Source organism: Pelophylax lessonae (genome assembly GCF_965119305.1).
Source record: "Pelophylax lessonae genome assembly, chromosome: 4".
Classification (NCBI taxonomy): Eukaryota; Metazoa; Chordata; class Amphibia; order Anura; family Ranidae; genus Pelophylax; species Pelophylax lessonae.
Window position 1 is genome coordinate 462,774,247 of NC_138771.1, and position 17,227 is coordinate 462,791,473.

The 17,227-nt window shown below is 46.7% G+C and overlaps 1 protein-coding gene across 1 annotated transcript in view; it reads left to right on the forward strand.

Annotated features, from left to right (window-relative positions):
- GALNT10 (polypeptide N-acetylgalactosaminyltransferase 10) overlaps positions 1-17,227 on the forward strand; it is a 419,073-nt gene that overhangs the window by 369,365 nt on the left and 32,481 nt on the right. Inside the window, exon 7 of the mRNA XM_082254883.1 lies at positions 13,573-13,690. Within this exon, the coding sequence (XP_082111009.1) occupies positions 13,573-13,690 (118 nt within the window). The remainder of the gene's footprint in view (positions 1-13,572; positions 13,691-17,227) is intronic.

Genomic DNA, 17,227 nt, shown 5'->3' on the forward strand with positions numbered 1-17,227 from the left:
GTCACAGATGCGCTGGTGGCCCAGTGGGGTCAGTATCGTGTGATTTATGCCTTCCCTCCTCTCAAGCTTCTGCCAAGACTTCTCCGCAGGATCGAGGCAGAAGCGATTCCGGTCATCTTAGTGGCCCCGGACTGGCCTTGACGGCCTTGGTACGCCGATCTGGTGCGGCTGGTTGCCGACCTTCCTTGGAGGGAGAACCTCAGGGAGGATCTGCTGTCCCAAGACAGATCTTCCATTCTGCTTTACAATCGCTGGCTTTGACGGCTTGGCTGTTGAAAGCCAGGTGCTGAAGGATAGAGGTTTATCTAAGTTGGTGATTCCTACACTGTTAAAAGCTAGGAAATCTACTTCTAGGAGGATCTTCCATCGCACATAAAAGTTGTACGTTGCGTGGTGTGAGTCTTAGGATTCATCCTCACTCCTTCTCGGTGGCTCGGATCTTGACCTTCCTTCAATGGGGGGTTAAGCAGAAATTGGCTTTGAGTACCATCAAGGGCCGGGTGTCGGCTTTGCCGGTCTTCTTCCAACAACCTTTGGCCATACACTCTCTGGTGCGTACCTTTCTTCAGGGTGTCTGACATTTTGTTCCTCCAGTGCGGGCTCTGTTGCCACCTTGGGACCTCAATTTCGTGCTTTCGGTCCTCCAGAAGCCTCCCTTTGAAAATCGTTGGGAGATTACCCTGCTTATGCTGTCCTAGAAGGTGGCCTTTTTGGTGGCTTATGGAGTCTTTCAGTAAGTCAGACTCTCTCTTTGTGCTCACGAATGGGCCTCGTGAGGGATTGTCCGCTTCCTCTGTGAGCATTTCCAGAAGGATCAGACAGACAGTGATTCAGGCCTGCACAGCGGCCACTTTGGTCTAGTCCGGCGGCCATTTTCAGTGGTTTGCCATTGAAAATAGTTGCAGCCATGACAGTGGAGCCCTCTGGACGGCGATTTTGGAGGTGGGAGCCCCTCCTCATCCCCTGGTGCTGACTCCTGGATCTTTTAATTTCCTGATCCCCGCACGTGGAGTGCAGATTATACTGGTGGCTGCAGGTGCCTGTTTTCTGCCGGGTGGTGACTCTGGCAGGGTCCCCCCCCTCTCTGTTGAGGATTGATTGGTGCTCGGTTACTGGTGATCAGGTGGTGCTGCCGGAGCGGTGGAGATGTCCCTTAGCAGTGTTTTTACACCTTTTTTGTGGAGGCCCCCTGAAGACTCATGGAGTCCTTGGAGCACATTTCCCCACCTGATCCCCTCATAGTGGCTGTGGGGCCCTCCGGGTCTCAACCAACCATCCAACCACTTTAGGACAGCGGTTTCTAAAGTTCTTCGTGTCCTGGGTGGAGGTGGCTTTTGGGCAACAGCCCCCCCCCCCCCCGGCCTTCCCCTGCCTCATCTGTCGCCTCAGATCCTGAATTTGATTCGGCCGCCGCAGCCGTGAGTCACTCTGCTGGGTCTGGGACCATGCACCCTGATTTCCCAGATGGTGAGGATGATTCTTCTATATTTCTGTAGCCGGGCACGAAAAGGCGCTGGTGGACGCACTGATTGTATCTGTGCGGGAGACCTTTAAGATGGAGAACGCAGCTGAAGCTGCGTCGGAAGCGGCGGTTCCCTTTGGCACTCACAAGCCATCCAGAGCGGCAAAGGTGTTTCCTTTCCCCTCCTATTTGACAGAATTGTCGCTAAAGGGTGGGAACGACCCAGACATCCCCTTGTGGTCCCTAAGCGATTTGCTATGCGGTATCACTATGAGGAGTCCCTTCTTAAAAAGTGGGCTGTTCCACCGGTGGTGGACCCTCTAGTTTTCAGATTGAACAAGGCAACCATGATTCCGGTTGAAGAGTCTCCGGCCTTTAAAGACCTGACTGACAGGAAGAAGGAGGCCGTGGCCTGCAATATGTACACTGTGGCTGGTTCGGCACTGAGGCTGGTATTTACCATTGCCCTGGTGTCCCGAACTCTAACCAAGTGCGCTAAGCTTTTACGTCATGACCTGGAGGGAGAGCAGCTCCCCCCTGCCTTTGCTGAGCTGGCGTACCAGCTGGTCCAGGGGCTGCTGTCTAGCTATGATGCAACGTTGGATACGGCTCCCCTAGTTGCTAGGCAGTGGTACTTTGGCGTATTTTGTGGCTCAAATGCTGGTCTTTTAACCAGACTTCTAAAAAGGCTTAGACTGATCTTCCTTTCTTAGATCGCCTGTTTTGAGCTACCCTGGAATGACATCATTAAGGGTTTTACAGGGGAAAAGAGTACCTTTCTTCCGCAGGCTAGTAAGAGCAAGGATCCTCGTCGTAGACGTGGGCCATCCTTCTCAGCTCATAAGAAGTTTTTTCGCCCTTAGGGGCAACTGACAAGGTATCAAAGCCTTTCAGGGCCTCCTCTGGTGGATCCAAGCAAACCTGGTGTGGCAAGTCAAGAGCAGGCTTCTCTAGAGGGTCTATTTGGGGCGGTGCAAGACCTCTTACTTCAAGGGGTGATCGTCCCAATTCCGACATCGGAACGTTTTCAAGGTTTTTACTAAAACCGGTTTACAGTTCCCAGGAAGGAAGGCAAGGTGCGTCCAATGCATGACCTCAAGGCACTGAACTGCTTTGTGCTGTTGCAGATGTTAAGAATGCAGTCCATTCGCACAGTGGTGGCATCCTTGCATCAGGGATTTTCTTGCCTTTATCAACATCAAGGATGCTTACCTTCACCTACTAATATGTGTATAGAGAGGAGCATTATTAGTTTGTGGTGTTACCCTTTGGTCTCGCCTCTGCACCTTGGGTCTTCACAAAAGTGTTAGCCTGGGTGCTAGCATTGTTAGGCCAACGGATGATCGTGGTTCTGGGCAACTTGAAAGACCTCCTCCTGCGAGCGGAGTCTCCTACTCACTGCATACTCACTCTACTAACTCCACAAAGCTGGGCTATGTGAGTCTGACTCTGGACTCGGCCTTAGCCAGAGTGCTCCTTTCTCTGGACAAACTCCAGAAACTGCAGGCTGCAATTCGTCTCCTGCTGTCCAGGGGATGGTCATCCCTCTGGACTTGCATGTGGGCATTGGGCCTGATGGTGTCTACCTTCGAGGCGGTTCTGTTTGCACAGTTCCATACAAAGTCACTGCAAGGGAGATTCTGGACAAATGGGACAAGAATCCGCAGTCTCTGGACAATCAGATCTGGCTGTGCGGGGGAACGAAAGAGTCCCTGATATGGTGGCTTCGTGCTTCAGATGGGCAAATCCTTCCTCCCCTTGTATTGGACAGTGGTCACCACGGACGCCAGCCTGTCCGGTTGGGGAGGCGTCCTTGGCAAAACTTATGCTCAGGGGGTCTGGACACTGGAAGAGTCCAGACTACTGATCAATGTCTTAGAACTCTGAGCGATCAGACTGTGCCTGGAACATTGGACGGGTCGTCTTCAAGGATTGCCAGTGCGCATGCAATTGGACAATGTCATGGTTGGGGCTTATGTCAATCACCAAGGGGGCACAAGAAGTTTCCTGGCAGCTCTGGAGGTAGCCGCCATTCTAAGGTGGGCAGAACGGTTCGTTCTGGCCCTCTCCGCCGTGCACATTCCAGGGGTGGGAAAATGGCAGGCGGATTACCTCAGTCGGCAGGAGTTGGACCAAGGGGAGTGGTCCCTTCATTCTGAGGTGTATCTGTTGGCGTCTCGGCTCAACAGAAAGGTGCAGAGGTTTGTGGCGTGATCGCGGGAAGTCTACTTGTAGGAAGATCTACAATCATACGTGATAGACGTACATTGCATGGTGTGAGTCTCTTTGGGTTCATCCTTGCTCCTTTTCGGTGGCTCAGTTCTTGACCTCCCTTCAATGGGGGTTGGGCAGAAACTGGCCTTGAGTACTATCGAGGGCCAGGTGTCAGCCTTGGCGGTCTTCTTTCAACGGCCCTTGGCCACACACTCCCTGGTGCATACTTTTCTCCATCCAATGGAAACTGCCTTACATGCCTTGGATGTGCTCTGGGCAATTAGGGTGTACCTGACAACTATGGAGTCTTTTAGGAAGTCAGACTCCCTATTTGTGCTCACGGTTGGGCCTCGGAAAAGATTGTCCGCTTCTTCTGCGAACATTTCCAGATGGATCAGACAGACGGTGATTCAGGCCTATTCCATCAAGGGTCAGGGTCCTCCTTTCCCTGTCTAGGTGTGCTCTACTAGGGGGCCTAGTGCCTCCTGTGCCTTCTGTCACCTGGCATCAGTGACGCAGGTTTGCAAGGCGGCCACCTGGTCATCGGTGCGCACTTTCACAAAGTTCTATAAAGTGGATGTGCTGGCGTCTGTGGATGCTTCTTTTGGCCGCAAGGTTTTGCAGGCTGCTGTTTGGAGAACCTTGTCCTCTTTGAGGGTCTACTGTTTTTTTCAGGTGGGCTCCAGTTGTTTTGGTTGAGCTCCTGTTTACCAGGTTAGCCTTGGGAATTTCTTTTCACTGTTCCCACCCCTCATGTTTAACACTGCTTTTGGACGTCCCAATGGTCAAGAAGATCAGGAGCTGTGTCCGTCGATGCACGAAAGAGAAAATGGTATTTTTGACTTACCGTAAAATCCATTTCTCTGTTGTAATTTTTCTGACACTGCTTGTAACAAAACTGAGTACCTATAGTAGAGAGAGGGAGTATACCCCCTGGGACTGCCCATAGGCATAGCCAGACTTTTTTTCTGTCTAGTGTCCTACTCCTGTAGGGGGCATGGTTAAGAAAATCAGGAGCTGTGTCTGTCAATGAACATCAGAGAAATGGATTTTACGGTAAGTCAAAAATCCCATTTTTTTTTCTCAAATAACAAACATGTTATATTTACTGTATGTATCTGGGCAATGGTTTTGCACAGAGCAGCTCTTAACCTCCTCTTTTGGGGCCCCCCACCCGCGATCTTGGCTTCACCTCTTTTTTCAGTGCCCCCAGCCTGCTTGCTATTGGGGCACTCATTCACCTATGTGGGCTGCATGGCAATAAGGTGGGAATGTTCTGTAGACCCAGAACACTTATTGTCCTAAGTTAACAACACCTATTCTCCATACAGTACAGTGAGTATGTTTTGTCACTCCAGGACATGAAGTGTTGCAAGATTATCAGGTGACAATAAGGCCTCATGCACACCGGAACTCCAAAAAACTGCTTCTTTAAGCATTTGAGCTGTTTTGAGCTTTTTTTTCTCTGCCTGTCAACTCCTCTCCATGTTATCCAATGTGTACATGCACACTATAGGCATTTTCATGAGTTAGTGATACTAAAGGCGGTCCCAGGGTTACAAACATCCAACTTGCAAACGACTCCTACTTACAAACAGAGGGAGACAACAGGAAGTGGGGAGAAATCACTCCTGTAAGAGTTCTCATGGTAAAAAGATGTCTCCACTGAAGCTTCATCACCAATCATTGTTTCCACAACAACCCAAAATTTCAAAATACAGTTGTCATAGGGACAGAAAGTGATGGGAAATCTTCTGAACGGGGGTAGAGACGGCAAAACATATGGTACAGGGTTGTTAACCCTTCCCTATACTATCTAAAAACTTAAAAATTATTCTTTTAACTGGAGCTAAACTTAAAAAATGTACCTGTTCCGACTTACAAACAAATTCAACTTAAGAACAAACCTACAGTCCCTATCTTGTTTGTAACCCGGGGACCGCCTGTAAAGTCTCGTTTTTTTTTCTTTAAAAATAACAAACATGTTATACTTACCTGCCCTGTGCAGCCGGTTTTCAAAGAGCAGCCTGAATCCTCCTCCTCTTCTCTGACCCCTTGCTGGTGCTCCTGACCTCTCCCCCCTACCGAGTTCCACCAGCTCTGTGTGTCCATTCAGATACACAGCGGCAGTTCTGCCCCATCCCCTCTCTCTCCTCATTGGCTAACTGACTTTGATTGACAGCAATGGGAGCCAGTGCTTGCCGCTGCTGTCTCAGAAGGGGAGTCCTGGATGGCTGTGACAGTCAAAGACATCGCTGGATCAAGAGGGTGCTCAGGTAAGCATTAGTGGGGCTGAAGGTGGCTGCTACACACAGAAGGTTTTTTATCTTAATGCATAGAATGCATTAAAGTGATTGTAAAGTCTCGTTTTGTTTTCAATAAAAATATAAACATGTTATACTTACCTGCTCTGTGCAGTTGGTTTTGCACAGAGCAGCCGAGATCCTCCTCTTCTCGGGTCCCTCCTCGGCTCTCCTGGCCCCTCCCTCCCTTTGAGTGCCCCCACAGCAAGCAGCTTGCTATGGGGGCATCAAAGCCGAGGCACAGCTCCCTGCATAAATTCAGACATGGAGCTGCGGTTTGGCCCCACCCCCTCTCTCCTCATTGGTTAACTGACTTTGACAGTAGCGGGAGCCAATAGCGCTGCTGCTGTGTCTTAGCCAATGAGGAGGGGAGTCCTGGACAGCTGAGACAGTTGTGGACATCGCTGGATTGGGAGGGGGCTCGGGTAAGCATTCGGGGGTGCTGAGGGGGGCTGCTGCACACAGAAGGTTTTTTGCCTTCATGCATAGACTGCATTAAGATAGAAAAACCTTCTGCCTTTAGAACCATTTAAGAGGTAGAGGAGTTTACAAGCATGAAAAAAAAGCTCCAAAATCGCATTCAAGAGAGGAGCTTTGAAGCCAAAAAAAGAAAAAAAAATTTAGTTTTTGAGCATTTTGCGTTCTTAGGTTATTTCTGTGTACAGATACCTTTCAGTAAGCCTCTGGATGTACATATACATGCGTATATTGCACACATTTACAGCTCATTTGGGAGCTAACGCGCGACAATACAAACACCGGAAAACGTGCGTTCTTTTTAGCTCAGTGCAGTCACCACATCTAAGGACTGGTAAACTGTAATATATTACATTTTGTTCTAGGGTTTAGATAACCTCTTATCCATCTATGTCTAAACTTCTACAAGGTTGGTTAATCACACTAGCAAGAGGGTAAGCATGACAGCCAAGAAACAGCATCAATGATATGTCTCTCAGGAAAGGTTTCCTTTTATAGTTGAAGGACAAAACCCAGAATTACCTTTTCCCCTCTGAAATCCAGTAATTAGCTCATCTAAATTTAGTAGGCGGATTAATACATTAGCAATCAGATCGTACACATTTATAATACATAGCCAATAGGTTTACATTCTCCGCAGCCGTAAACTTTAATGCCGTGTTGATTTTTTAATCCCATATTAATGGCATTTCAGAATACCCATTTATTATGTCTACTTGCATTATCGGAATCCAGTGCCTGGAAGGGCATTCTCTATATATAGTTCTGCTAGCACAATGCGTAAATGGGTTCCCACTTTGCTAAACCTCCTCCAAAGTTGCTTTATTGGCTCATTCAGGTAAAATAAAGTATTTTGTATAATAGTGTCTCATTGCCTAGTAAATGTTGCTGTTATAAATGATGCAGAACTCTGTGCTCTAATCAGAATTGGTCACAGGCATCGGCCATGTGCTGTTACCAAGTTACTACCATAAGCCTGTTTTTTTTTCCTTTTTTTTTTTTATTCTCTGGCTAAGAGACTTTTAATGAGCACCTATAGGCTCAGAAAAAAACAGTAGGCTTTCAGCCACCAAATCTCTTGCACCTTGTAACCCCATGTGAACCAGAGCAGTTTTTACATTTCAAAAACAATAATGCTGGAATCCTGGTGCCAGTAAGTACCTGTGTTAAGTCGGCCATACATAGATCAATATTCAGCCGGTTCAGCAGGGACCAACCAAATTTCGATCAATGTTTGGGTAGGCTGGTTGTACAGAAGTCAATCTACCAATCTTACTAACCAGCCTGTTGGAACATTTCTGCGCAATCTGCGCCGCTGACTATAGCCCACAGTGCTGATCAGTGCATTCTGATGGCAGGGAAGTCTCCCTGCTGTCGGAGTACAAGACCTCAGCGGTAGTGATTCCCCCCTATCTATATAAAATGTGTGGGTAAGGGGATTGAGTCGTTTGTTTTTTTGTTTGTTTGTTTAACCTGCTGGTTGAACAAAATAAACAGAATTGTGTATGGGCTGCTTTAAGACCGCATTCACACTGAAGCGGCACGACTCCTGCACGACTTCGGGGGCGACCTGTGAAGTCCCGTGCACCGCGACTTCGGCACGACTTGCACGGACTTCACATAATGGAAGTCAATGCAAGTAGCCTCCAGGTCGCCCCAAAGTAGTACAGGACCCTTTTTCTAAGTCGGAGCGACTTGTGTCGCTCCTATTAGAACGGGTCCTGTACCAGTCAATGGACCGCGAGGGACCGCGACTGGTCAGGCTGACAAGTCGTCTGACAAGTCGCGGCAGTGTGAATGGAGCCCAAGTCTTCAGATGAATCCCTTTGTCCCAAGCATCCTTGATTCTAGTCCCATGTTGTACATGGGACATTGGATTTTGACCTTGTCAAAAGCTTAAGTTTGATTTCCTTTTATTTGCCTTGGTAGGAGTTATGCAATTATTAGATGGATGGTTGTAGTAAGGCTAACCATACATGGATCATTTTTTTTTTCCATCAGCCAGAGGGCTGATTGAAAAAAACTGAATGGATTCCCCCATCCACACAAGCAAGGTGGATGTATTCTGGCAGAGAAGACACCATCTCTGTCAGAATGCGCTGATCAGCGCTGCAGCAAGGAAAATTGTCAATCAAGCCGGTTCAAGAGAAGTTGATTATTAGATCGACTTTTATGCAACAGGTAGCGACCATAGATGGATCAATTTTCGGCCAACATTCGAACCACCTATGGGCAGGCTGATTGTCAAATTTTTACTGGCAATTATTGCCAGAGGCTGTAGCTGCTAGCAATAATCACTGTGTTTTCCAGGCAGGGATGGCTCCCAAATGCTCCCCCACGGGGAGAACACAATAGCTCAGCATGAGGGATTCCCCCATCAGTTCTTACTGTGTTAATATGGGAATTGAGCTATTTTTTCCTGGTTGCAGGAAAGAAAATCACACCAGCTATGGCCTCAAGTTTCAAGGAGTGGGCATTCTTAAGCAGAATGCATTTATATTCAGACTGCCCCTAGATAAAAGCCACGTGCGCAATGCTAAGACTCCATGAATGAAAGAACTGGAATTCTCCAGCCAGGGCATTGAGGGGACCTCTAACTTGCTGCAGCTTCTAATTCAAGCCAGTAAACAATTTCAGTACAACATAAGAGCCGTGCAACTGAAGATAAGGCCTGAGTTCCACCCTATCCAAACACACAACTGTTAAAGTGGTTCTAAAGCCTGAACATTTCTTACCTTAAATGAGTTGTAACATCAGGAGGTTTTTTATCTTAATGCACTCTATGCATTAAGATAAAAAGCCTTCTGGGGTGTAGCAGCCTCCCCAGTCCCTCCATCCCCTCAATACTTACCTGAGCCCCATCTTGCTCCAGCGATGTCAAAGAGTCCCTTGGTCTTCTGGGACTCACTCTCAGCATTATGGTTGCCCTCAAAGGGACAGTTGCATTTGTAAGACTAAATGTCCAGAGTCCTCCACCCCTCTTACATCAAATGTCAAGAGCTCTGCACCATCAAAGAGTCCTGACCCTCCCTTACATCACAGGGCACCCCTCTTATCTTGTGCTGCTGCTGGGAAAAAGCAGGGGGCAGAGCTGGAGGAGAACCAGAGGAGGTCTGGAGTCTGCTGAATACTGAGACCAGGGGAGGCAGAGACAAGGGGGTGCTGTGGCTGCACAGAGAGGCACAGGATCTGTAGGAGTTCTGCCGTCCTCTGTTGCTTACTGCTGAGACAGGAGGACAGAGATGAGCCTCTCCACGGTTGCATAAGGGGGGTACTGCAGCTGCAGGAGAGGTGCAAGTGACATATGAAATGACCTGGAGGGCCAGATTTGATTCGCGGGCCTTGTGTTTGACACTCGTGCCCTAAGGTAACAAATGTTAGGGGAAAGTATCAATATAATTTATTCAATGCAAATTTTACATGATGGCTCCCTGATAGCAGTAAGTAAATGTAAATGCATATACAAACCCACACATACACATGTACGCACTAATATACATACACACATTACATACCTATAAATGTAAGCATTAACCCACGCAAATAATACAAATGCATTCAAAATAATGCACATATTATAGGAAACAATTCTCATACAATATTTGCATATGAAAGATAAAATACAAAGGTGCATATCCATTCTTTTGAACTTGTAAAAGATGGAGTACTGGATAGTATAGCACTAGGAAATAAACTGTACTAAAGCCAGTTTGTGTGAGACTTGATTCCTCTGTATCTTTTTCCTGTGGGAGACATGTACAGTATCTGACAAAAGTGAGTACACCCCTCACGTATTTGTAAATATTTTATTATATCTTTTCATATGACAACACTGAAGAAATGACACTTTGCTACAATGTAAAGTAGTGAGTGTACAGCTTGTATAACAGTGTAAATTTGCTGTCCCCTCAAAATAACTCAACACACAGCTATTATTGTCTAAACCGTTGGCAACAAAAGTGAGTACACCCCTAAGTGAAAATATCTAAATTTGGCCCAATTAGCCATTTTCTCTCCCTGGTGTCATGTGACTCATTATTGTTACAAGGTCTCAGGTGTTAATGGGGAGCAGGTGTGTTAAATTTGGTGTTATCGCTCTCACTCTCTCATACTGGTCCCTGGAGGTTCAACATGGCACCTCATGGCAAAAAACTCTCTGAGGATCTGAAAAAAAGAATTGTTGCTCTATGTAAAGATGGCCTAGCCTATAAGAAGATTGCCAAGACCCTGAAACTGAGCTGCAGCACAGTGGCCAAGACTATACAGCACACAAGTGCGATTTCTGTCTGCTGCCTGCTCTGCTATCTGCTTCAATCATTTCTGACAGCCAGGCTCGGACTGGCCATAGGGCAGACTGGGCAAATCCGCTCCATGGCCTGTTGATGACCGGGCTGCTCAGCGGGAGGTAAGCGGCGACCGCCGTCTGGACAGGGTTAACACAGGCCATGGCTGCAGCTTACCTACCGTTGTGCAGCCATAACAGTGTCTCCTCCGGCAGGACTATGAACGAGGTTGATGGCTGCAGAACTGAGTTGTGTATCTCTCACACACACAACTCAGCCTCTGAGCCAGCGCTGACAGTTCCCCCCTTCTCTCTCCCCATATACATGAGAGGGGAGAGAGAGCTCGCCGGCTCTTCCTCCTGCCCCTCTCCTCTTGGGTCTGCCCGGCCCACACATCCCAGGGAGTGTGGGCTGGAAGTTTAAACCCAGAAGAGAAAAGCTGCAGACAGCCTGTGCCTGAGCTTCCATCCTGGGGATGAGTAAGCTAACCCTCTCTCCTGCCTCTCAGTATTTAAAACTAATTTGAGGGGGCTCTGTGGACTCTGATGCAAGGGGGGGCTTTGGTGAGCAGTGACCCCCTTACATCAGAGTTCCCCTTTACACCAGAGTCCACAGCATTTCCCCTTAAATCAGGGTTCCAAGAACGCCCCTTACATGAGAGTTCCCCTTCAATCAGAGTTCCCCTTTACATTATAGAGTCCACAGAGCTCCCCCTTAAGTGTAAGTCGAAATTCTTCAGACTCTAAGGGGGGCTGTGCAGACTCTGATGTAAGGGGGGGATATGTGCGGACTCTGATGTAAGGGGGTACTCGATGCAGACTCTGATGTAAAGGGGGCACTGTGTCGACTATGATGTAAGGGGGGCTGTGTGCGGACTCTAATGTAAGGGGGGCTGTGTGCGGACTCTAATGTAAGGGGGACTGTGCGTACTCTGATGTAAGGGGGACTGTGCGGACTTTGATGTAAGGGGGACTGTGCGGACTCTGATGTAAGGGGGACTGTGCGGACTCTGATGTAAGGGGAACTGTGCGGACTCTGATGTAAGGGGGACTGTGCGGACTCTGATGTAAGGGGGACTGTGCGGACTCTGATGTAAGGGGGACTGTGCGGACTCTGGTTTAGGGGGGGCTGTGCGGACTTTGATGCAAGGGAGCAGGGGGTGGGAGGAGCTGGAGATCTGCACAGTGAGCAGAGATTACAAGGGGCACCGTGATGGGGGCTGTGATTGCTAGGGGCACTGTAATCATTACAGTGCAGTCCCCTTTATATGAAAGTGTCTCCTGTACATTACAGTGTGGAGGACTAACTCTAAATATCCTGTCACCAGCCACCCCCACGAATGCCTCATTCCCCCGCCGGGTCCCTGGAAAAAATTGGCTGCTTAGTCTAAAATGCCCAGGCCTAATTTTTGTCCCAGTTCGGACCTGCTGACAGCTAATGCCTACTCCAAGAGATGGATGGGTAGGGAAGCTCCAGCACCACAGCCTGGGACAAACCGCCCCAGTGCAAGGAAGGGGTTAAGATGTCTGGTTTTGAGGTGGTCAAGAATCTCAAGTTTGCAGTGAAGTGATACTGATGATAGTTTAAACATATTTAAAGCGGAGTTCCACTCAAAAGTGGAACTTCCGCTTTAAGGCCTCCTGAGCCCCTGACATGCCACATTTGGCATGCCATTTTTTTTGGGGGGGGGGGGGGGGTACCTGGTTTTGACAGGTATCCGCTCCTACTTCTGCTCATGCCACCTAGGCGGCTGGAGCGGAAGTTTTCCTCTTCCCCTCCCTCCCTGCAATCTTCTAGGGCACGTCAGAGGTCCCAAAAGATTGCCCGTCCACTCAGGATGCACAGAGCAATTCGCGCAATTCAGTGCGCACATGGCTGTGGAGCCACAAGATGTCACAGCCGGGTGTCCACAGTAGTGATGCCAGCGCTGCAGAGAGAAGAGGGAGAGAATCAGGGCTCCCGCTTGACCATGGGATAGGTGTGTGTGTGTTTATTAAAAGTCAGCAGCTACACTTTTTGTAGCTGCTGACTTTTAATAAACCCAAAATCCAGTGGAACTCCGTTTTTAAATTCAAGAACAAAAATGTAAACTACAGGTTTTGCAGCTTACCAGTCTTATAAAATGTTGGCTACATTTGTTTTCTTTTTTCAGTTTTTTTTTCACCTGGTGATCTGGCCATTTTACTCCCTGTCATAGGGTGATATTGCTCACTTACTGTACTGTATCTATGGGGAAGCAGTGTTGTCAGTTTAGGACAGGAAGTGTGTTAGGACTACAGAACACTTCCCCATCTCCTCTTCTAAGTATTGTACGGTGAGAAGGGAGTAAAAAAACAACTGAGAGTCTCACAGAAGCTACAAGCACAGGAAGTTATCAGCTCACAGGATTTCTGGCAGGATCGGCAGGGATTTTTTTTTTTATTTTTGCATTTATCGAACAGATATATCAAAACACTTTTTTTGGTATATTTAAATTACCAAAAAGGAGAAAATAAGAGAGTTTTGTTGTTTACATAATCTTAAAGTTGTGTGCTATTGAACAGCTGTAGTGTTATCATGCTCAGCTCCAAAATATTTTCAGTGAAGAAACCATATGCCATTTGTGGCCTTCAGGCTCAGCAAGCCATAGCTCCACAATCTGTTATAAGCTTTACTGGCAGCAGCTGGATGAATTGCTGGAAAAGCCATGCAGAATCAGAGAAATCCCCTTCATATTGCTGCTGCATGCAGTACAATGTAAATATTGTGTTCCGTTACCAGCATAGAAGGCAGCTGATGAGGACAAGAATGTAAATTGTCTGCAAACTCACGTTTACATTTCCTTTCATTGCAGGTCTCCAGTTATGGCCGGTGGATTATTCGCTGTAGACAGAAAATGGTTCTGGGAACTTGGAGGGTACGATCCTGGGTTGGAGATCTGGGGAGGAGAGCAATATGAGATATCATTCAAGGTCAGTCTGTGAATTAATATTGTTTATTGCATTATCTATTTTTTCTAAAAGAAAAGAGAAAGGAGGCGCAAACACTTAGTGCATTACCCGTGGTCACTGTTTTTAAAAATTTTTAATAAAATGCCAAATGCATACTCACAGACATGAATATATTAAAATCGTGTTACAAATTCCCGTCACACATGAACTGGAACATGTCCTTGAAGATAGGACCGCTAACGTGTTTCGGGGGTCAAGCTCCCTTCCTCAGAGCTATGTCTGTGAGTATGCATTTGGCATTTTATTAAACAAATTTAAAAACCGTGACCACGGGTAATGCACTAGGTGTTTGTGCCTCCTTTCTCTTTTCTTTTATGTACCCATTTTGGAGTTCCCTACTTGAGGAGAGCAGCAGCACGCCAGTATTCCCCTTTGGAGTGAGCGATTGGCTGAATTGTTTGTTTGATTTATTTTTTCTGTTTAAACTTCCTTGGCAATATTCTGCAGCCCACAGTGTGCCTTTACACTGAGATTTCCATAAGTATAATTAAACTTTTGCTGTGTTAATCTGGGTTATAGGACTGCGCTTGTATATGGTGACCTATGAGCTAGCGTCTACTTTTTTTTTTTTTTGAGAATTTCTGTAATCATTGAAAGAATTTATTTCTCCATAGAGAAGAGAGCAGTTTTTAAAAGGGCATCCGCATCCTTACCAAAAAGTATATTGTGCAGCACCACAGTGTGCCTTTACACTGAGATTTCCATAAGTATAATTAAACTTTTCCTGTATTAATCTGGGTTATAGGACTGTCCTTGTATATGGTGACCTATGAGCTAGCATCTACCTTTTTTTTTTTTTTTTTTTTTTTTGAGAATTTCTGTAATCATTGAAAGAATTTATTTCTCCATAGAGAAGAGAGCAGTTTTTTAAAAGGGCATCCTTACCAAAAAGTATTTTTCTATTTTGAGCGGAGTGAGGCAGAATTTGATCCCTACTCTTTAGAGCTCTCCTGTAGGGAGATGCCTCCTACTATACAGCAATGCATCACCTTTTCAGCCAAACCTAATTTTTTCACCATCTACCATGAGATCTTCTTTTGTACTTTTGGAGAAATTCACCAGGACACAAAAGTACCATAACAGGCACCATCTATTTGACTGTTCATCAAAAGTACTTCTTTTGGGCAACAAGTGTCCCGCGATTCTGCTTGCGTGATTTTGCTGCTATTCGTCGGGCGACATTGGTGGCGCAATTTGAGTACCATTGAAAATAACAGGATCGCAACGGCGTCCTCTGATTTTCGGTAATTCAGAATCGCACGTAGAATTCCATAGCATACAGCAGTGGACATGACCGCAACTAGCGTGCACTGCTGGTTTCAAACAAATGAAAGTGTAAAGGGAAAAGGAGAGGTTCGGAAGGTCACGGAGGATGCTGGAAGGCAGAAAAACAATTTAATGAGCAATAGATTACAGGGTCATTAATTAGTGAATGTATATAGATTATTTTTGGAGAATAAGGTGATGGTTTTTCAATAACTTAAGGTCTGCTTTAATAGCCCCCTCTCCAACATCACAAGCTCATCTTTACTTCACTCTTCTACCTCTTGGTTCAGCCAACAGAAACAGTGAAAATACCCAGTACTTTCAGGTACCAAGTAAGTTGTGACTCAACACTAGTACTTGTTAATTGACCCAACACTGTCATGTGGGGGTGGGAAGAGTCCTTAGAGCCAGTTCACACTAGCGCGACTTGTCAGGCGACTTGTCAGCCTGACAAGTCGCGCTCCCTCGCGGTCCATTGACCGCTACAGGACCTGTTCTAATAGGAGCTACACAAGTCGCTCCGACTTAGAAAAAGGGTCCTGTACTATTTCGGGGTGACCTCAGAGCGACTTGCATAGACTTCCATTATGTGAAGTCCCTGCAAGTCGCTCCGAAGTCGTGGTGCATGGTAATGCACAAGTCGCCCCCGAAGTAGTAAGGAGTCGTGTCGCCTCAGTGTGAACCGACTCTTACTCCCAAAATCAATGCAAATCTGCTTCATATCAGCATTTATGTTATTGGACGCTTGTACCGTATCTACGGTAAACCTTGTTTTATTTAAAAAAAAAAATTTAGATGACAAGAGCAGAACGTTGCCAAGATGTATGTAGCATCAGTGCAGAATTTTTAACCCACCATGACACATGTGGGAAAAGTAGTCCAATTTTTGTTTTTTTGAATGGGGTGTTGGTTCATGGCACCCCAACTCCAGTTCACCCAAGAAATGTCACCCAATATTTCATTTGCGCTGAGGGAGATAGCTACGCTCAGACAGAGGCTGTTGTGCTGGAGCTGTGAATGCCAGACCATGCCACACATCTTTTATGCCTCTGTGTCTTTGTGAGCATGGTGGTTTGTTGGCCCCCAGTCGGAGGACACAGCAGTTTCATACATGAGGATCTTTAAGTCACAGATAATTTTCATATCCTGAAGGGTTTCGTGAAACAGCACAACAAATACATATTGTTCCCTTCACAGCCACGCTCCCAAATTCTTCTGACACCTATGAAATCAGCTTTCAGCAGCACAGCCCCATTTACCAGATAGAGTTACTGACTGCACCCCTTGTAATTAGTCACCCGCTATGAGCCCCTTTGACAGGGTGGGTACAAGTCACACAGAAACAGCTCCGTTTATTGTCCTGAAATTAAGATAAAGTGGTGCAGTCATCTGTAGCTGATAGATTAATAACTGTGCTGGAATCACACGCACAGAAGGGCTGGCTGTTAGGAGGGGGTGGATGGGAACTGGGAAATGAGCGATGGTTGGGCTATGGGGGCTAACTAAGCTTATTTATTTTCATGCTGCGCTGACAGTGCTGCACAGAGCAGAACAGAAAATATATAGAGATATGTGTGATATACAGGGAAGAAAACCTGCAACTGCCAAGCATTTAGATGTTTTGCCATGTTACATGATGGTACAGCTTGGTTAAAATAATGAGCAGCAGGTCCCAGCAGATTTAGAGTACTGTTGTGATTGGTGGACTGCATTTCTCCACGATGTCTATTTTACGATGTCAGTTTTCACTCTATCCCTGAAACAAAGCAATTACTTTATTTGTATTTTGTAAAACTGGCTGCAAATAATAGGCACTATAATGCTCTTTAAGTTCTGGATCTGTACCAATATGCAGATATTTGTCATGCTGCTTTGCCGTGCAGCTTTTAGCTCTTGTTAAACTCTGTTAGACCAAGGGAAAAGTCTTAAAAGTGAACTCCTCACAAATGGCTAAGTACACAAAAAAAAAAATACGTATATGAAAGTTGTTATACCTGTCAAAGGATTTCTGTTAACTCATTCTTAAGGGCTCTTTCACACGGTCCGCCTCCGTAGGCGGATCGGTGCTGCTCAGCGGGAAACGATCCGCGATCCCCGCTGAGCCGGCGGATGATATCTCCGTCTCTGCTTGCAGTGCGGAGAGGGAGGTGTCACAGCCCCCGCTGCTCTCTATGGGGAATCGGATTAGAGCGGACCAACTGTCCACTCTCATCCAATCCCCAGGATGGATGG